At 43.5% G+C, this 21,054-nt stretch overlaps 1 protein-coding gene across 2 annotated transcripts; it reads left to right on the forward strand.

Moving 5' to 3' along the window:
• Nucleotides 1–518: 518 nt before the first annotated feature.
• Nucleotides 519–12,566, forward strand: LOC139259437 (tumor necrosis factor receptor superfamily member 11B-like). Of its 2 annotated transcripts, XM_070874911.1 has the most exons (4): nucleotides 519–615; nucleotides 8,625–8,997; nucleotides 9,786–9,968; nucleotides 12,018–12,566. In XM_070874911.1, exons 1-4 carry the CDS (start codon nucleotides 598–600, stop codon nucleotides 12,344–12,346), a joined length of 903 nt encoding a protein of 300 aa, XP_070731012.1. In that variant the 5' UTR covers nucleotides 519–597; the 3' UTR covers nucleotides 12,347–12,566. The 2 variants fall into 2 exon arrangements, 1 of the variants encoding a protein (XP_070731012.1); XR_011592572.1 differs by lacking the exons at nucleotides 8,625–8,997; nucleotides 9,786–9,968; nucleotides 12,018–12,566 and adding an exon at nucleotides 6,025–6,502 and having other exon boundaries at nucleotides 546–615.
• Nucleotides 12,567–21,054: the final 8,488 nt, after the last annotated feature.

The raw sequence follows: 21,054 nt of genomic DNA on the forward strand, positions 1-21,054 counted from the left end.
TATGAGCGAGCACTGTATTGTCAGACGTACCATTTTTCAGATGAGCTGTTAAACCAAAGCCCTATCTGCCTGCTCGTGTGGACATACAAAATCCGATAGCATTACTCAAAGAAGAGCAAGGGCGTTCTCCTAGTGTCCAATCAAAACCGGTTAACTAGTAACTCATCTCATTGCTCCTTATGAGACCTGGCACTACTAACTGACTACATTTCAACAAACAGGCATTGAACAAAAAATCAATGAAGTACATTGGGACATAAAGGCACCATATCTTTCTTTTTTATACCGTTTACTTGTGATTAGTCAACTGTCTTGATGGATATAACATTTAGGAATGACAATCACTCAATTTAGATTGGACCACTCTTTAATCTTTTTCCAAAAACTTCCGATTCATGGCACAAAAATTTTAATTTGCTGGTACGCAAGTGTGACCTCATGTTCAGGGAGGAAGTTGGCAACTCCGGGAGCGACGCCTCCGCAAGACGAAGGGAATTCCCACCACTTTGTCGGAGCTTTTAAACCCTCTCCAGGTCGGTGCAAGATGCATCAAACGCTCGACTACAGTACCTGGAACAGCGAATTCCAGCCTCCGAGATGAAGCTCAACAAAGCGGTGAGTAGTAACTGGACGGAGGCAAGGGTGATTGTAGCGAGCCCTGATACCGGGAGCCTAATTGTGCTACACACTACTGGCAAAATAAAATAGCGGAGACCTGGGAGTGATTATTGTTCAGGGTACCCGGGAGGATTTCACTGTTTCACATAAAAAAACAATCCACGGATTAACACCGAATGATGAAGCAGTGAACCCCTGATAGGCAGGTGGCTCATTGTGTTCCACGTAAATTGACAGGAAAGTGGGATTGACTGGACAACGAATCATCTCCAAACGAATTTGTGATTGGCACATAGAAATATAGTTTATTATCACACCTAGGAGTGATTTACAAGGTAGAAATCTTATGGAGGGGTTCAGATGTTATACACTACTAGAATGAGCAGATTGGACCCATCTAGGAGAATGCAAGGCATATTTTCTGATTGGCAAAGTCATATACCAATGCTTAACATTCCTTTTTTATTGGGATAATAGCTGTCTAAAATAGCACACAAAGGAATGTAATTGAGTATCTATACCTGAATTGCGCTGATTGGAAAACATATCTCTACAGCTTTGATATCAGTAGTATATCTTTTTAATTTATTTTTTAACAATATACAGGGCCCAAGTTTCCACAAGAAAAAAAACGGGCGCCCCTCCGAGCTGGGCGCCCGTTTTTCGCGCCTAAAACGGCGCCATAAATATCCTCGGTATTCTCCACCTACTTACAGGTCCTCTGGCCCTCGGCGCAGCCAGCACGAGCTGTGGGGGGGGCGGAGCCACGTCCCGGCGCTGAAAACAGTGCCGGGACCTCTGCACATGCGCGCTACAGTCGGCACGCAAGTGCAGTAGCTCCAGGCGCCGAAGTGTGTGGGAGGGGCCCGAAGCACGCAGCCCCTAGCCCTGGCTGAATGGCCTCACTGGGGCTGCGTGAATGAGGCTCCTTCCACGGCCAGCTCCTGCTCCCCCCCCCCCCCCCCGCCGACCAGACACCCGCTCTCTCCCCCCCCCCCACCCGACACCCGCTTCCCCCCCCCCTGCTGACCAGACCCGACCCGACATTCGTGCCCCCCCCCCCCAACCCGACCCGACACCCGCTCCCCCCCCGCCCCGACCCGAGACCCGCTCCCCCACCCCCCCCGACTGACCCGACCCGCGCTCCTGTTCCCCGACCCGACCCCCCCCTCGCTCCCTCCCCCCCCCCGCTCTCTCTCTTTACCCCCCCCGCTCTCTCTCTTTACCCCCCCCGCTCTCTCTCTTTACCCCCCCGCTCTCTCTCTCTCTTTCCCCCCCCCCGCTCTCTCTTTCCCCCCCCTGCTCTCTCTCTTCCCCCCCCGCTCTCTCTCTTTCCCCCCCCCGCTCTCTCTCTTCCCCCCCCCGCTCTCTCTCTTCCCCCCCCCCGCTCTCTCTCTTCCCCCCCCCGCTCTCTCTCTTCCCCCCCCCCCGCTCTCTCTCTTCCCCCCCCCCGCTCTCTCTCTTCCCTCCCCCCGCTCTCTCTCTTCCCCCCCCCGCTCTCTCTCTCCCCCCCCGCTCTCTCTCCCCCCCCCCGCTCTCTCTCTCCCCCCCCCGCTCTCTCTCTCTCTCCCCCCCCCGCTCTCTCTCTCTCTTCCCTCCCCCCCGCTCTCTCTCTTCCCTCCCCCCCGCTCTCTCTCTTCCCTCCCCCCCGCTCTCTCTCTTCCCTCCCCCCGCTCTCTCTCTTCCCCCCCCGCTCTCTCTCTTCCCCCCCCCGCTCTCTCTCTCTCTCCCCCCCCCTGCTCTCTCTCTTCCCTCCCCCCCGCTCTCTCTCTTCTCTCCCCCCCCCTGCTCTCTCTCTCCCTCCCTCCCCCTCCTTTTCTCTCTCTCTCTCCCCTCCCTCCTCTCTCTCTCTCTCTCTCTCCCTCCCTCCTCTCTCTCTCTCTCTCCCCCTCCCTCCTCTCTCTCTCTCTCTCTCTCCCCCTCCCTCCTCTCTCTCTCTCTCTCTCTCCCCCTCCCCCCCCCTCTCTCTCCCTCCCCCCCTCTCTCCCCCCCCCCTCTCTCCCCCCCCTCTCTCCCTCCTCTCCCTCTCTCCCTCTCTCCCTCCCACTCAGCGGCACGAACGGCTGCAGAATTCTCCCTGGCTGAAGCACTTTCATACAGGTAGGAAGATGGTTTATTTAATCTTTTCTTGGCTTATAAATGTTTATTCAGGTTGGATTTATTTGTATAATATTTGTAGAAGTATAAATAAGGATTTATTGTCGAATTTAATGAGTTCCCTTCCCCCCCCCCCACCTCGTTCTGGACGCCTAATTTGTAACCTGCGCTTGATTTTTTAATGTGTAGAACAGGTTTTTTCAGTTCGACAGAAATCTTCACTGGCTCCATTCTACTTTAGTTTGGAGTACATTTTCACTGTGGAAACTTTCAAATCAGGCGTCAGTGGCCGGACACGCCCCCTTTTGAAGAAAAAATTCTGTTCTAAACTAGAACTGTTCTACTTGACTAGAACTGCAGAAAAAAAAATGTGGAGAATTGCGATTTCTAAAATAGTCCGTTCTCCACCAGTTGCTCCTAAAAATCAGGCGCGAATCATGTGGAAACTTGGGCCCATAATGTTATTTTTATTCTGTTGATAGGAGTTCAACAACCTGCTGTCATGTGTCCTGCTGCTGTCTGCTATCCGTGCATTGAGATTACATAATAATTGGAAATTTATCAGTGATTGAAATACACTTTAATAAATGGAAAACATTATCTGACAATTACCTCAATTATTACAAAACTAATGGAATCAATAATCAGAACTAAAATCAAGAGAATCTGTAAGAAAATAACCCAATAAATTACAGTAAATGTGATGTTTTAAAAGGGTTTAGATCTTACCTGACCAACTTCGTAGACTTTTTTGATGAGGGAGGAAGCCATGTGATGTAATGTGCCTTAACTTCCAAAAGGCATTTGATAAAATGCAGCATGAGAGAGTCCTTCACAAACTAAGATTTGTGGGTTTTAAGACATGAATGTGAATTAATAACTGGCTAAGAGAAGAAAGCAGAGGATAGTCGCAGGGCAAGCTAAACCACCATACCATCATCGGGAGGGGGTGGTGGCGGAGCGGAACCCATGCTGGGGTTCATTATATTCCTGATTATATATAACGGACTTGAAATTGCGGGCTCAATACATAGTAGTCAAATTTACATAAGGCACCAAGCTGGGGGAGACCATAGGCTGAGTATCCCCAAGGCAGCTAAGATCTCACAAAATGGGTTTGACAGTTTGAGCTGGGCTAATCCGTAACAAATTAAGTTAATTGGACAAGTGTCAGTAAGAATAGAAGGTATATACTCCGTGGTTAGATAACATTTGTGAAGGAAGAAGCTGAAAGACCTAGTAATGTTAGGTATCTCAATATTCATCAGGTAACGATAAATAAAATAAATAAAATGTTGAATCATATAATTAGATGAATTAAATTGAAATCCCTAGAGGCCATGCTGAAGCTGTGAAAGCACTTTTGTAAATAAACTATTCTCCCTAAATTTTTCTCCTCCTTTAATTATAGACATGCATGATTTAGTATATCAAGGTTCATTGCAACCAAAATTATAAACCAAACATTGCATGCGTAGAAGGCCGTTGCTAGATATACTAAATCATGCATGTCTATGTATATATATATATTGTTTTAAATAGTTATATATATATATATATTATATATATTACTATTTAAAACAAAAAAATTATAATGACATTGTATTATTTATAATGATAGCCTTTAGCCCCCGTTCTTTTCAATATCCTGAAAAAGAAATATTTGAGGATAACGTTCTGAGCTTACACAACTGGTGGGTAGCCTCACCTACCACCACAGCTATCAGGAAATCAAGAGCACAATTTCTGTATGAGTTCATACAGTCAACAGGCAAGACCTGCCAAACTCACAAAATCAACATCTAAATATCTAAGTTATAATTTTTAAAATATCTACATTAGCAGCCCACTTCCTAAGAATGAGCAGAACATCTAGCCTATAAGACTTGTTCCATGTCAAGCAAGCTAAATTCCTGATATACTGTTTTTCATTTACTGCATAATGCCATTTAAGATCGTAATTTGATTTAAAAAAGTTACCAAGGGCTAGACTTTCCACTTTGCTGGCTATCGCCCCAAAAATGAGCAATGTTCCAGCGATGGTCGATGTCTCAGCCTTACTGATCACTGGAACATTGCCCATTTTCTGGATTGCGATTTTCCACTCGGCGATAAGTCAGTGATGTGAAATGGGCTAGCAAAAGGTCAGCGATGTGACGTGTGCCCAGCGAACGACCAGCAATGTGGAAGGCAAAAACTTCCCTAGCAACGGCCTTCTACGCATGCAATTTTATTTTTCTTGATGACTGGTTTTTCCTTGTTTAGGGAGGTCAAGGGTCATCCACACATGCACAGAAGAAAATGGGGGGAGTGGGGGGGCAGAGAGAGAGGGAGAGGGGATACCGAGAGAGGAGGAAGGCAGTGAATTAGAGGAGAGAAGAGAAAGAGAGAAAAGAGGTTTACAGATAGAGATTTATACAGATTTATACAGATTTACAGACTTATACAGATACAGATACAGATAATAGTAAAAATGTCTGAATTTGATCATGATGTTGAGGGGGGGAGAAAGAGGATAAAACCTTTCAGTGATGAAGCCAATGAAGCCCTTGTTGATGAGGTGCATTCCCGGTGGGGCCAATTAACGAGGGGTACTCACGGGAAACCCCCATCCCGCGTGTATCGGAAGATTTGGGCCGAGATCGCAGACGTGGTGTCCTCAGCTTCCCATGAGGCGAGAGTGTCCGACCAGTGTCGGAAGCGCTGGAACAGTTTGGTAGCTGCAGCAAGAGTAAGTTGCATTTTAAATTGTACTGATGCAAATTGTAATAATAATAATAATTTTAATGAATCTCCTGGATTGAATTTAAGCTTGTTATTCATACATGTATTACATAAACTCCATGTTAAGATCCAGACAGGGCTCTGAACATGATTATGTAGAGGGAGCTTTACTCTGTAACTAACCCCATGCTGTAGCTGCCCTGGAAGTGTTTGATGGGACAGTATAGAGGGAGCTTTAATCTGTATTGAACCCGTGCTGTACCTGCCCTGGGAGTGTTTGATGGGACAGTGTAGAGGGAGCTTTAAACTGTATCGAACCCGTGCTGTACCTGCCCTGGGAGTGTTTGATGGGACAGTGTAGAAGGAGCTTTAATCTGTATTGAACCTGTGCTGTACCTGCCCTGGGAGTGTTTGATGGGATGAAAGTTTCTCTGGCTGCTGCAGTATAGAGAGATGTATATGTGTCAAGCTGTAGCTCCTAAGCAACTGTGCATGATCCTATTTGCATGTAACATTTTAAACTGTTGTGTCTCCATGATACGACCTAGTCAATTAGTTTATGCTATGCTCTTTTCTTGTTTGCAGAAGAAGATATCTAACAACCGCGCTGAGCAGAGGCGCACCAGAGGGGGCTCTGCTCAGCTGCAGCCACTAACTGACCGGAGGAGCGTGCAGCTGCGCTGGTGGGCCATGAAAGCCGTTCGGCCATCACCCGCGGTCTGGCGGAGCCCAGCTATGCGTCTCGTGAATAATGTGTCAGACAGTATTAAAGTGTCATGTAATTATAATGCAATATGGGAATGATGTCATGTCATGCATGCAGCCTTTGTGCATAAGAAGCAATAAGAGCAGGGGATGCAGTTGCTCCAGCTTTCTGGGATAGTGAAATGTATTGATATGTAACGTCTCTCGTTAATGTGTACCGTTATGTTCTAATTAGCTCTGTAATAAACTCAAATGTGCTTTTAAGGTCAACCTGAATAGCTGGTCCAGGTGGCACCAGCATCTGCACCTGCACCTGGTGAGGAGGAATAGGAGGAGGAGGAGGAGGAGGAGTGCGACACCACCACCACCACTGAGCCTGAGGAGGAGGAGGAGGAGGAGGAGGAGCAGCCAATTATGAAGGGGGAAGAATCTACGGTCATCTCAACTGAGATGGAAGAGGCACCGGGACCAAGCGGCGTGCAGCTGGCAACGCCAAAGTGCACTATATTGCGCACGCCGACCCCGCGGAGGCCGGGTCAGCGAGGTCAGCAATCGCCTCCCTCGGACGATCAGTTGCAGGGCTTGACCTCCATGTGCTCGGAGACGGTCGCAATAGAGCGTGAGCTTTTCCACGGGTTCACTCAGTTCGCGTGTTCTGTTATGCAACTGGAGGTAGCACGGCAGACACTGGAAGAGATGCGTGAGCAGACCGCCCCAACATATGCCCTTCGACATGCTCTGCTGGCTGAACATGGTGCTGCACCCCAAGGTGTCGTGTTGAGTCGGAGTATCACCCCGAGCACTCAAGCGAGTATGAAGGAACCACTTCCTCCTGACTTGGAAGACGAACCACCAGCTTCGTCTTCCACTGCAACACCCCCACCACGGCAGGAAGTCTTTCCATTGCCCGCTGCACGCCAGCTTCATCTCGGTCTCTGGGGATCAAAAAGGGCGGGTGGGCCTAAGATACGGTGGGGGAAAGGATCTGGAGGGAAAAGTGGCCGCAGGTCCAGGTAGGGTGGGGGGTGTTTTTGCTATGTTATCTTATTCTGTTACTGTTAAATTATTTTATGTTAATGTTAAATTGTTACTGTTAATGTTCGTTTATAGTTGGGGGTGGGTGGGTGTTGATTAAAAATTAAAAACATAAATGAACGTTCTGCATGAACTTACATTGGGGACAGTTACAGTTAACAAAAGTTGCATTTGAGTTGAATTACGTTTTAGCTTTGTCTGCACTGGCCTGTCCATTGTTGTACAACAGTTGCATTAATGCTTAACTTAACTAAACTTATGTTATTATAAGACAATGCACAACCGTTGTTAAATTCAATAAAAAAATTTATTGTAACAAAGAATTTTTAATTATTTTTTTGTCAACACCCCCCCCCCCCCCCCTCAATGTGGGAAAACCAGTCACCAAGAAGAAAAAAAAAATCACATGCGCAGAAGGCCGTTGGTAGGGAAGCTTTTGCCTTCCACATCGCTGGCCGTTCGCTAGGCACACGTCACATCGCTGACCTTTTGCATCGCCCATTTCACATCACTGGCTTATCGCCGAGTGGAAAATCGTGATCAAAAAAATGGGCGATGTTCCAGCGATCGGTAAGGCTGAGACATCGACCATCGCTGCAACATCGCCCATTTTTGGTGCGATAGCCAGCAAAGTGGAAAGTCTAGCCCTTTTTCTTATCATTCATATTTTATAAATTAATGAATTTTTATTCTTTTTATATAATCCACGTGTCATGATTGACTGTGCCTCCGACTTTCCTTTACTCACACTGAGGAATTGATTGCTTCATTCAATACTTCCCCATAGCATCATGACTGAAGCAGCCTGCTTCAATGTGTGGGGAGAGAGAAACAGGAACTATTCTGTACTCTTCTGGAGTGCAGCATGACAGGGCTTCAACATGGTCATGTCACCATACTGCAAAAGAAGTCCTTTTGTTAATCCATTCCCTGTGGGGAAAAAAAAACTTGTGATGAAGTCAACCATAGATTTAGTCAACAAATCCCTCTATTGTCTTGAAGAGGATTGCTTTCCTTTTTATTCCTGAATATTAACAAAAAGCTGTCTGTTATTAAATAATACAGGAGAAGACAAATAAAGAACATGCTCTCTTTTAATTAAAGTGAATCTGCAGTATTGCAGTTAAGGTGTATTGTAGCCTTATTTTATTTATTTTAAATTGTTGGCAATCTACAATTTGTTGCAAATGAGTAACATCGGCTGCCTGCTGGCCCAGTTGGTAGGACTCTCACTACTGAGTCTGAAGGTTGTGGGTTGAAGCTCTCCCCCACCACTGCTGCCCTCCATCCCACTCCCATCATCCCTCACCCTCCTAAAGCAGACACATAATCTAGCCTTGGTGAGCAGGAAAACATATCCTTTCATATTTTAAAATGTAGGGCTGCAATGACTGTGCAAATGGACACTGCCTCTATAATGGAAGTTAACCTTTCTTTCTCCTTAGTGGCTGCTCAGCTTGGTTATCGTCTTTTTTGTTTATGCAAGTACAGAGAAATGCAAGGCATCTGTACCTACCTATCAATATGAAGACCGAACCTGTAATCGCTGCCCTCCAGGACAATACATGAAGATACATTGTACAAAAGACCATGATACCTTGTGTGCACCCTGCTTAGCATATCATTATACACAGTTTTGGAATTACTTAAAAAAATGTCAGTACTGCAATAACTTCTGCAAAAGAAATCAGTATATTAAGCACGATTGTAATGCAACTCACAACAGAGTGTGTGAATGCAATGATGGATACTTCTGGAAATACGAATTTTGTGTGAAGCAGAAAGAATGTCTTCCTGGATCTGGAGTTAAAACTACAGGTAAAATCTGTTAGTGTTGTAATCGGCCCAGTTTAAATACACATCTTTGTTTGCATTTACAAATCTGATAATTACATAGAATTACGTAGAATTTACAGTACAAAAACAGGCCATTCGGCTTAATTGGTCTTTGCCAGTGTTTACACTCCATACAAGCATCCTCAGACTGTACTTCATCTAACACTAGCTGCATAACCTTCCAGTCCTTTCTCCCTCATGTACTTATCTAGCTTCCCCTTTAAGGCATCTATGCTATTTGCCTCAACCACTCCATGTGCTTCTACATTCTCACCACTCTCTGGATAAAGAAGTTTCTCCTGAATTCTTTATTAGATTTACTAATAATTATCTTATATTTATGGACTTTAGTTTTGATACCACCACAAGTGGAAACACCTTCTCTACATCTACCTTATCAAACCCCTTCATCATTCTAGAGAAAAGAGCCCCAGCCTTTTCAGGCTTTCCTGATAATTATAACCTCTCAGATCTGGTATCATCTTTATAAATCTTTTTTGGATAACTTATATTACAGGGTTGGACCATGTGAGCATTCATGAATGGAAACTTCCTTTTCCCTTGTTTTGATAGATAGATGCATAATAAGGATTTGAATGTATTCTCCCTCCAAAATCGTGACAAAAATATGTTCGTTTTATTGAATTTTTAATGCTGGATTCACTCTCAGAGAAACAAAGATTTTCCTTTTGTTAGTTATGTTTGTGTAGTCTTTTATTTTTGTGTATACTTCTTTAAGTAAGATTCACTTAGCTGCTTTTTTTAATCAGGTACTCCATATACAGATACAGTCTGTGTGAAATGCCCTCGGGGCTTCTTTTCATCAGTGAGTTCTACCACTGCACAATGTAAGAGGCAGACAAACTGCACTGAACTGGGCTTAAAGCTGGATATCCTTGGTACTGCATGGCATGACAATTTATGCAGCCCCTGCCAGCCCCATGACTCGAGAGGTATTTCGAAAGATTTTTAAGCTTTTACCTGTGAATTTGAATGAACATGCAATAGTTCAGTTGTACCTTTCCAGGCTAAGCAACACACTCTGAAACAACTTTGTATTTTTATGTCAAACAAAATTCAGGACAAAGTAGTTTTGCATTCATATACAACAGTACAATATAATTTTTGGCAGATTTTCAAGGTTCAGTGAAAACAGTGGTAGGAACATCACAGCAACATGTTTTATATGAAATATATTGACACGATGTTCAAAGATCTCCACATTAAATTGAATAGAAGTAAAAAGAACCCCAGCATTATATCAATTTGCTAATGCCAGTAACTATAGGTAGAATGCATATTTGCTTTGAAGACTAGAGTGACCCTGTTATTTTGTGAAAATCTAGTAACAAACATAGTAACATCTGCTTATGCACAAAATAAAATAACTTGTTTTTGTCACTGAAAATGTGACTTTTGGGAATATTGCCTTGCAGGCACAACTTGTATGTTTCTCTTCTGATTGGAAAGTATTTGTAGTTCCTCCAACCACCCTCATTCAGAAGAATGGAGGAATGAGTTAGTATATACTGTATTTTATATTCTGTTGATGCGGAGGAATGTGTTCATTTAGCAGTAGATTAAAACATGGCACCCACAGGTACCCTTCTACTGATCTACTTTTTTCAGGATTGCAGCCAGATCTTATGTAGTACACATCGAATTTTAGATCTGCCTATTGAGTCCATTATACCACCATTGTATTTTAATTAACGCATATGTTCTAGCACTGGCTTTTACTATTAAGATATTATCATCAATAATTTCTTCTGTGCATTAGTTTTGATGAATCTATTAATACTGTGAAGTAGATTTTCTTCTGGGTCCATTTTCAGGCCCAGGCTCAGCGCAGCGTGACCAGCGCATACCTGAACCAGGAAGCCCGAGGATTGATGGAAATTGGTCCTCGGGCCTCATCAGCAAACTCGACAGAAGCTGCCGGCACTGATCGTGCCTCCACAGGTAGCTCAACTGACTCAAGAGATCAATGTTGGGCTGCCTGCCTCGCAGCGGTTTCCGTGTAAGTCCCAGGAGGGGAAAATTGGAGCAGGCTACTGGGGGGACGGAAACCGATCGTGACTCCTGTGGAGTTGGAGGAGCAATCCTGCTCTTCCTGGTTCCATTGACTTTCAAAAGAAAATACCTTTCATTGGTGGCTGCCAGGCCACTGAAGAATTCGATCCTGTTCATCAGTGACTAATGTCAGCAAGAGGCCTTTCAACAGGCATTAGGCACCTGATTTACATATTTAAAGGGCCTAATGCCTGTTATGGGCATCTGCCTGGGATGCCTAAAAAAGGACCCCATAAATTTAACAGTGGGATCAATTCCTGTGCAGATTGGCCACAGGCAGCCCCACTGCTAAATTGTTGTGCTTTGAACAGTGCAGGTTGCATGCAGCACATCAACCACTTGCTGCCAAACTCTGTGGCCCACTGTTCTGGGGACTTGATGGCCATCTATGGTCAACAGTATGTTTCTCTTCAGCTGGACTTGTTGCTGCAACATTTCGATTGTCTCTTCAGAATGAGGTGCCTTCTCCTTTCCAAGCTGCTGCCAGACATGTTGCTGCAAAGACTCCCTCTGCTTTTACCACTCAAGCACAGTTTACTTATTAAGCTACTCCAGCTCTTTAGCTGCTTGTTTTTCAGGCGAGAATTGGAAGGCTCGCAGTTAAAAATCACCTCCTCCATGTTCACTGTGACCGTAAAGCAGTTGTGGCCTGTATCGATATTTGTGATTCACTCCTGACCATACGTTATTCTCCATGTAACTTTTATCATTGCCATCAACACTAATTCTTTGACAAAAACCCCTCGTTGGCAGAGAATACATTGTGATCTGTGACACAATCAAAGGATGCTTGAGACTATACTAAACTGATTTTTTAACTTTGTAACTGCTTCCTAATCAACTGTTATTCTCAACATATATAAAAGATCTTATGTAGCCTTTTAGTTGAAAAAAATCTAAATGAAACTTGGTTTTATTCTTTGTTTCAGAGGGTATTTCAGAGTGTGAAGAAGCACTTTTTAATTTCGTAGCACGACAAAAAATTGGGCAACGGAAAGTGTTCACTCTCGGGAAGATGCTCCTCAACATGACCAAAACAAATATGCTGAAAACATGGAATGACAAGCAGGAGCAGCAGCAGATTAGGCTTTTGCTTGAAAAATGGAAGATGCACCAGACTGAAAGCGTAACCGCAGAAGCTTTCGTGAAAATTCTGAGAGCTGCCAAATTTAATAAAATTGCAAAAAAAGTTGCAAAGAAGTTCCTCAAAAGTAGGTTCAGTGCAATGCAGGAAAATTGTGCTGGTTCAGTAAATTAGTGGGCAGTAGTGTTTGGGAAATATGAATGCAGCTCTGAGCGAACTAGTCCTTTTTTTAACTAATGAAAGGTAGTTAAAACAAAATAGTGCTGGTTATTTTTCACAACCTTTCCCTGTTTCACTGCCTTTCAAGTATCTTTGTATTAATAATACTCACATTAGCTTATTTTAATGTAGTCTGTTCATTTATAATAAAATACAGTAACCTTTTGAATATCCACTGACTTGTTGTAAGATTGTAGCGTTACAAATTCATAGCACAACCGCTAATTTACTGTTTTCTAAAGGTCAACATGTAGAGTAACAAAAGTACACAACGAGTGATTCAGTGCAGAATTATATCTGGTCCTGTTCTGCAGCAGTACTACACCTTAAATGACGTACAATGTACTTAAACTATCCAGAAATATACACTGAGGGTTCAATTTGAGCAAATATTTTGGACAGAAAATCATGGTTCATCACCGCTACCGCATCAATGAGTGACTATAGAGATAGGGGGAGAAATTCACTTGTTTAGCAGCAGAAACCCCAGCAGAGGCATATTATATACAAAAGATGAGACTTACATGCATGTTTTCTTTATCTGAAAACAATCTTTTCCATGATATTATTTGCAGATCCTTACTTTCAGGTAAGGTCTCTTGCTAGTGTAAAATAAATGAATTGAATTGTTTCTAACGAACTATAGCTTGCCTGTACTGATTATACCATTTCAATAGGCAGCACAAGAGATACAAAAAAGAACAGTGATCCTCTTGTAGAAACCTCAGTGGGCGCGATTCACAATTGAGGCTGAATGTTTAAAAAAAAATGTTTTTTTAGAAGTGGCAAAAATTTATAACTTGCATTTTTTCAAATGTGTTGCTCTTTGATAATAGAATAATGCCAATTGCTTGTCTTAATTTTATCACCTTAATTTAAACATTGATGTAGTGCACAATTGCACTTGGGTGCAGCAGCATTGGAAACAACTATTTTAAAAAGAACAACTTATACAACAGGATTTCAGTGAACATTTGCTGGCAGAGCACCACTTTTGAATATATGGAGCTACAGCCAGGTGATGGATTCAGCAAGGCTTTGTATCGCTAAGACAGAGAAACACAACTTGCCCTGTAAAATTTTCATATATAGCCAGCTGGTTGAAGATTTAATAAGGTACAGAGTTGAAAGACATCATCTATTAATGGTTAACAGCTGCCTCAAACTCATTTCATTTAAATGTGTTTCTCATTCAAAAAGCATGAAATTACAAAGCACATTGTATGCCATTTTTAGAAACTTTAAAGTTGGCTGTATTATATTTATTGATGTAAATACAGACAATATTCCACAAAACATTAAAAGTTGCCAGCATTATATTTAACAATGTCCAGAAAATATTTAAAAGCACACAATCACATTTAATTGTCAGTTTTATTATCATAGACTTTAAGGGAATCTGATAGTAAGCGATATACTGCAGGCACAAAAGTGAATACTGATGGGTCCTTTGGCCAATTGAAATCTGGATCTTAGCTAATACCAATAATATTTGATGAAATATATGTAGAGCATTCATATCAGTATTTTTCATGTTGAACAAAAGTAAAAATAAACTGTGGCTGAATTTGGAGCTCAGTTGTTTTAATGCAAGCATTTTCACACAAAAATCAGGAACAAAAAGAAAATAATGGATATCGTCAATGAAAACTTGACTTTAATCGCATCGGTTTCTTTTAATCTTATCTGTGAGTCAGAAGGTAATGGATTCAAGTTGCCCGCCAGAGATTTGACCACAAAATCAAGGCTGACAGTTCAGTGCAGTGCTGAGGGAGTGCTGTAATGTCACACATTCCGTAATTCGGATGAGATGTTATACGAGTCTGCCCTCTCAAGTGGATTTAAAAGGTCCCATGGCATCATTTTGAAGAAGAGCAAGGGACTTTTCTCCAGTGTTTGGCCAATACCCTCAATTACATCACTAAAACAGATTATTTGATCATTAGCTCATTGCTGTTTGTGGAACCTTGCTGTCCACATACTGGCTGCCGCATTTCCTATATTACAACAGTGACTACACTTCAAAAGTAGTTCATTGGCTGTAAAGCGCTTTGGGACATTCTGAGGCTGTGAGATGCACTATATCATTGCAAGTTCTTTATTTCTTTCTTTGTTTCTTTATATTTTGTGCAATGGTTTCTCAATATTATCAATGCCAAATTAATGAATTCACAATATTGAATCTTGTTAGTATTATACAATTGAAATCTATGTTATCTATTTGCATTGGTCTCTGTAGTGTTTTGTATTGAAATAGTATGTTTCTGTATTTATCTAACACTGACACTTAGAAACCATCTCGTTTAAAAACAGCTGAAAATGGATTGTTTACAACATGTAGTCATTACGTAACTGTAGCTTGTTTCATGTCTTCTGGCTTTATATGCACCCATTGCTGCAAGTATTAAAAGAGGTGGGGTTACAGGAAACATGTAAGATGAAACACACAAATAATTGGACGAGTATTTGAAAAGGAAGAATATAAAAGGATAAAGAGCAAGGATGGAGCTGAGATTATAGTAGACTTCCCTAGTTGAAGAGCTAACACTAGCACAAATCGGCAGCTTCAGTGTTGTGAATTCCACAGGCCTGAACTTCCATTGGTGAGGTTGTGCCACCGGAAGTGAGATGGGCAGGAGTGCTCCTGATCATAATGTCCTGGTGCTGCACCTGCCATACGAGGCAGGGTTGGATAATCAGCATATTGAGATGCTTCCAAGCTGTGCAAAGGTAGCCAGCAATACCTTCGAAATACTGAGGTGTGAGGGTTGGGGTGGGAAATTTCGACACAGATGTGAGCTAGGCCCCCAGAAAGCCTTGAATAGTTCGAGGCGAGGCAGCGAACTGGTGCAGCAGCAGGATGTAAAGCCTAATGCTGTTGAAAGGGGCAATGGCAGCATTGGAGAAAACAGGAAACATGGGCAAAAAGGATGGCCGCAAGAAAGAAGGAAAGACTTGCATTTATATAGTGCCTTTCACGACCACCAGACATCCCAAAGTGCTTTTTTGAAGTGTACAGCAAGCTCCCATGAACAGTAATGTGATAATGACCAGATAATCTGTTTTAGTGATGTTAATTGAGGGATAAATATTAGCCAGAACACCTCCCCTGCTCTTCTTCGAAATAGGGCCATGGGATCTATACATTCACTTGAGAGAGCAGACGGGGGCTCGGTTTAACATTCCATTCACAAGACAGCACCTCTGACAGTATAGCATTCCCTCAGCACTGCAGTGTCAGCCTAGATTTGTGTGCTCAATTCTCTGGAGTGGGACTTGAACCCACAACCTTCTGACACAGAGGTGAAGGTGCTACCTACTGAGCCAGGCTAACACCAAAATAAGAGCAGTGAACCTCGGGGATGAGAACATAAGAACATAAGAAATAGGAGCAGGAGTAGGCCATTTGGCCCCTCGAGCCTGCTCCACCATTTAATATGATCATGGCTGATCCGATCATGGGTCCACTTCCCTGTCCGCTCCCCATAACCCCTTATTCTCTTATCGGTTAAGAAACTTTCGATCTCTGTCTTAAATTTATTCAATGACTCAGCTTCCACAGCTCTCTGAGGCAATAAATTCCACAGATTTCTGAGAGACGAAATTCCTCCTCATCTCAGTTTTAAATGGGTGGCCCCTTATTTTAAGATTATGCCCCTAGTTCTAGTCTCCCCTATCAGTGGAAACATCCTCTCTGCATCCACCTTGTCAAGCCCCCTCATAATCTTATACATTTCGATAAGATCACCTCTCATTCTTCTAAATTCCAATGAGTGGAGGCCCAACATCTTCAACCTTTCCCCATAAGTCAACTCCCTCATCTCCGGAATCAACGTAGTGAACCTTCTCTGAACTGCCTCCAAAGCAAGTATATCTTTTAATTATGGAAACCAAAACTGTACACAGTATTCCAGATGTGGCCTCACCTATACCCTGTATAACTGTAGCAAGACTTCCCTGCTTTTATACTCCATCCCCTTTTCAATAAAGGCCAAGATTACTTGCTGTACCTGCATACTAACCTTTTGAGTTTCATGCAGAAGGACCCCCAGGTTCCACTGTACTGCAGCACTTCGCAATTTTTCTTCATTTAAATAATAACTTGCTCCTCGATTTTTTTCTGCCGAAGTGCATAACCTCACACTTTCCAACATTATACTCCATCTGCCAAATGTTTGCCCACTCACTTAGCCTGTCTATGTCATTTTGCGGGTTTTTTGTGTCCTCACACATTGCTTTTCCTCCCATCTTTGTATCGTTAGCAAACTTGGCTACGTTACACTCGGTCCCTTCATCCATGTCATTAAGATAGATTGTAAATAGTTGGGGTCCCAGCACTGATCCCTGCGGCACCCCACTAGTTACTGATTGCCAACCCGAGAATGAACCATTTATCCCGACTCTCTGTTTTCTGTTAGTTAGCCAATCCTCTATCCTTGCTAATATATTACCCCAAACCCCGTGAACTTTTATCTTGTGCAGTAACCTTTTATGTGGCACTTTGTCAAATGCCTTCTGGAAGTCCAAATACACCACATCCACTGGTTCCCCTTTATCCACCCTGTTCGTCACATCCTCAAAGAATTCCAGCAAATTTGTCAAACGTAACTTTCCCTTCATAAATCCAGGCTGACTCTGCCTGACTGAATTATGCTTTTCCAAATATCCTGCTACAGCTTCTTTAATAATGGACTCCACCATTTTCCTAACCACAGATGTTAGGCTAACTGGTCTATAGTTTCCTGCTTTTTGTCTGCCTCCTTTTTTAACTAGGGGCGTTACATTTGCAGTTTTCCAATCTGCTGGGAACTCCCCAGAATTCAGGGAATTTTGGTAAATTACAACCAATGCATCCACTATCCCTGGCGCTACTTCTCTTAATCCCCTAGGATGCAAGCTGTCAGGTCCAGGGGATTTATCTGCCTTTAGTCCCATTATCTTACTGAGTACCACCTCCTTAGTGATTATGATTGTGTGAAGTTCCTCCCCCACCCCCCCCCGCCCCCGCTATCCACTGTTCGGATATTTTTAGTGTCCTTTACCGTAAAGACTGATACAACATATTTGTTCAGAGTTTCTGCCATCTCCATGTTCCCTATCACTAATTCCCCGGTCTCGTCCTCTAAGGGACCAGCATTTACTTTAGACACTATTTTCCTTTTTATATACCTATAGAAACTCTTGCTATCTCTTTTCATATTTCATGCTAGTTTACTTTCATAGTTTATCTTCCCTTTCTTAATCATTTTTTAAGTCATTCTTTGCTGGCTTTTAAAAGTTTTCCAATCTTATGTCCTCCCACTAGTTTTGGCCATTTTGTATGCCCTTGTTTTTAATTGTATACCATCCTTTATTTCTTCAGTTAACCATGAATGACTTATCTTTTCTTTTATACCCTTTCCTCCTCACAGGAATATATTTTTCTTGAGAGTTATGAAATATCTCCTTAAATGTACGCCACTGTTCATCAACCGTCCTATACTTTAATCTATTTTCCCAGTCCACTTTAGCCAACTCTGCCTCATACCTTTGCAGTCTCCTTTATTTAAGCTTAGTACACTGGTTTGAGATCCAACTTTCTCGCCCTCCATCTGAATTTGAAATTCAACCATGCTATGATCACTCATTCCAAGGGGATCCTTTACTAGGAGACTGTTTATTAATTCTGTCTCCAGGTCTAAGATAGCCAGCCCCCTGGTTGGTTCCATTACATACTGCTTAAGGAACCCATCCCTTATGTACTCTATGAACTCTTCCTCAAGGCTACCCTGACCAATTTGATTTGTCCAATCAATATTTTGATGTAGATGTCCTCCTGTTAGAGCTATGGAGCAGGATGGACAGTCTGTTGTCAAGGGCTAATGTAAGATTTGGATCACAGGTCATACAGAGATTACCTAAAGGGTCTTAGAAGTTGTAAGGTGTTTTATTAAGGAGCAGCAGTTATAAGTATAATCAGATACAATATGCGATTAAAATAGATAAAGCAGCATGATCTACAACCCCGGAACAGAACAAATGGATGTTGAGGCAGAACGACATATACCAAGCTGGTGGATGTGTTAGGCTGAAGTGAGCATGGGGGGTCCACCTCAGAGATTTGAGCTTGACCAAGGTGTTAAGCCTAAGCCAGCATGAGACCAGTTAGCCTAACATCTGTTGTTGGGAAAATGCTGGAGTCCATTATTAAGGAAGCAATAGCAGGACATTTGGAAAAGCATGAATCAATCAAGCAGAGTCAGCATGGTTTTATGAAAGGGAAATCATGTTTGACAAATTTGTTGGAATTCTTTGAAGATGTAACAAGCAGGGTGAATAAGGGGCAACCAGTGGATGTGGTGTATTTGGATTTCCAGAAGGCATTCGATAAGGTGCCACATAAGAGGTTACTGCACAAGATAAAAGCTCATGGGGTTGGAGGTAATATATTAGCATGGATAGAGGATTGGCTAACTAACAGAAAACAGAGAGTCAGGATAAATAGGTCATTTTCCGGTTGGCAAACAGTGACTAGTGGGGTGCCACAGGGATCGGTGCTGCAGCCTCAACTATTTATAATCTATATTAATGACTTGGATAAAGGGATCTAGTGTAATGTAGCCAAGTTTGCTGATGATACAAAGATGGGTGGGAAAGCAAATTGTGAGGAGGACACAAAAAGTCTGGAAAGGGATCTGGGGCTAGAACTTCCACTTTTTTTGCATGCTTAACACCCACTTAACACCCATTTTACCGCTGAAATTATGTCTAATGCCCATATATCGCCCATTTTGGCATAAAATGAAACTGACGGGCATTTTTAGGAAACTTATCGCTGAGCGTTACTTTCCCCAGGCGCTTAATGCCAGGAAAAATATTACCGCCTGCCCACCTTTTTTGGGCGGCATCATCAGAATGGGCGAAATCAACACCCATAATATCGCCCAGAATTAACGCCGAGATTCAATAATACCGCCCGCCCACTTTTTTTTGTCATAAAGAGCACATTTGGCGAAACTAACACCCAGGAGATCGGCCACTATCACTTTCACCACCTCGCACACATATCGCCCACAATATCGCTCGCCCAAAAAACCACCCAGAAAAAGTGAAACTGTTCTGAATGAATGCCAGCGGTGTGGCTGCCATTTTTAAAATCGCAGGTCGCTTCATTCAAAAGGCTGCCTCAACTTCGTGGGAGTTTGCATTGACTCTGGAGTTCTTCTCAGGTGAAGTGAACATCTCAACAGACTCTGGACTATTGGGAGTTTACTCCAGGTGTATTTTCGTGAGGAAATCACTGCTTCTGATCAATCGCTATTATACTTTCAATGCAATGGGGCCAGCAAACAATAACTGTGCTTAAGCAGCCCTTCAGATGTCTTGATCACTCAGGAGGGGAGCTACAATACAACCCTGAGCAAGTAGGTTAGTTAGTGGCCGTGTGCTCGATGCTGCACAACCTGGCTATCAGAAGGGACCAAGAAATGCCAGAAGGCACTGATGCTCCACTTCAAGAGAGGAAGAGGATGACGAGGGGCTGGACGATGACCTAGGGCCAGACAATCAGGCTGACTATGCAACCATGCCCACCAGGCCGCAGGAAAGGGCCCGTGACGGCTACATAACTGTAAGACTCTTACGTGAGGAGCTGATATCTGAACGATTTGCCTGAAAGAGCGTTGATGTGAGTGACAACGCGGACACACTGTTGTGTGTGTGCAGCCCAGACATCAATGGTGCCCATCACCTTGGTGCCAGTTAAAGTTTACGTTGATTGAAGTTAAGTTGTATTTAACCCTTTCATGTTAAGGAATCACCAGCGTGTAACAGTCCAGCTATCTGAGACAATGCACAACAAGGTTATGTTCATAAAAAAAAAATGATACCAACATTGGTCTGAAATCATAAGTATCACAATCAATAACACCCAACACCCGCCCACACCCCACTTTTTCCACCATTGACAAAAATCACATGCTCAACATGTCCAGCAACACAGAATACAAAGGCAAAGCAGGAGGGTGGTCCCCTCCCCCCATACATTACAACAAATTGCATACACCCAGATGGAGATATAACACAGCCATCACGTGCGGACATGCACCTCACTTTCCTTCCCCCCTCCCCTTCTTCTCCCCATCGCTACCACTTCCCCTCCTCGCTCCACGGCACCTAGCTCCTCAGGTGGTGCCTCATTGGGGGGGGATGAAGGCTGATGTGGTGGTTGCACGGGTACAGGAGCGGAGGGGGAGCTGAGGGGGCTACTTTCTCTGATGTAGAAGCAGGATCTTCATTCTTGCTCTCATCTGTCATTCGCAGTGGTGGTGCGGAACCTAGGGATGGAGTGCCGCGCTCGGGCACCACTGGGAGGCCTGTGGCAGCAGTGTTCCTGGCTATCGCATCCACGGCCTCCGCCATCCGCGGAATGTACTCGGTCATGGTGGCCAGCTGTCGGGATATGCCCCCCAATGCTTCGATGAGCTGGACACCAATGTCTACAGTCCTCCTGGACAACTGTACCATCTCTTTGCTCTTGTGGCGCTCGTGGAACAGACCTGCCACGTCCATGAGACCTCTGTGTGGTTGGCGCCATCCTGGGGACAAATAGGGTGCCCTGTGGCGAGGTGCTTGGGGCCGGTACCTCCAGAGTGGAGGCAGGAATGACCGGAGGACCACTAGAT

The sequence above is a fragment of the Pristiophorus japonicus genome, chromosome 1 (assembly GCF_044704955.1).
Source record: "Pristiophorus japonicus isolate sPriJap1 chromosome 1, sPriJap1.hap1, whole genome shotgun sequence".
Classification (NCBI taxonomy): Eukaryota; Metazoa; Chordata; class Chondrichthyes; family Pristiophoridae; genus Pristiophorus; species Pristiophorus japonicus.

Bases quoted from the DNA above. Each gene is read 5' to 3' on its own strand.
- LOC139259437 (XM_070874911.1), top strand. The intron at 8,998-9,785 runs GTAAAATCTGTT...TTTTTTAATCAG, and splicing joins ATCTGGAGTTAAAACTACAG to GTACTCCATATACAGATACA. The intron at 9,969-12,017 runs GTATTTCGAAAG...TCTTTGTTTCAG, and splicing joins CCAGCCCCATGACTCGAGAG to AGGGTATTTCAGAGTGTGAA.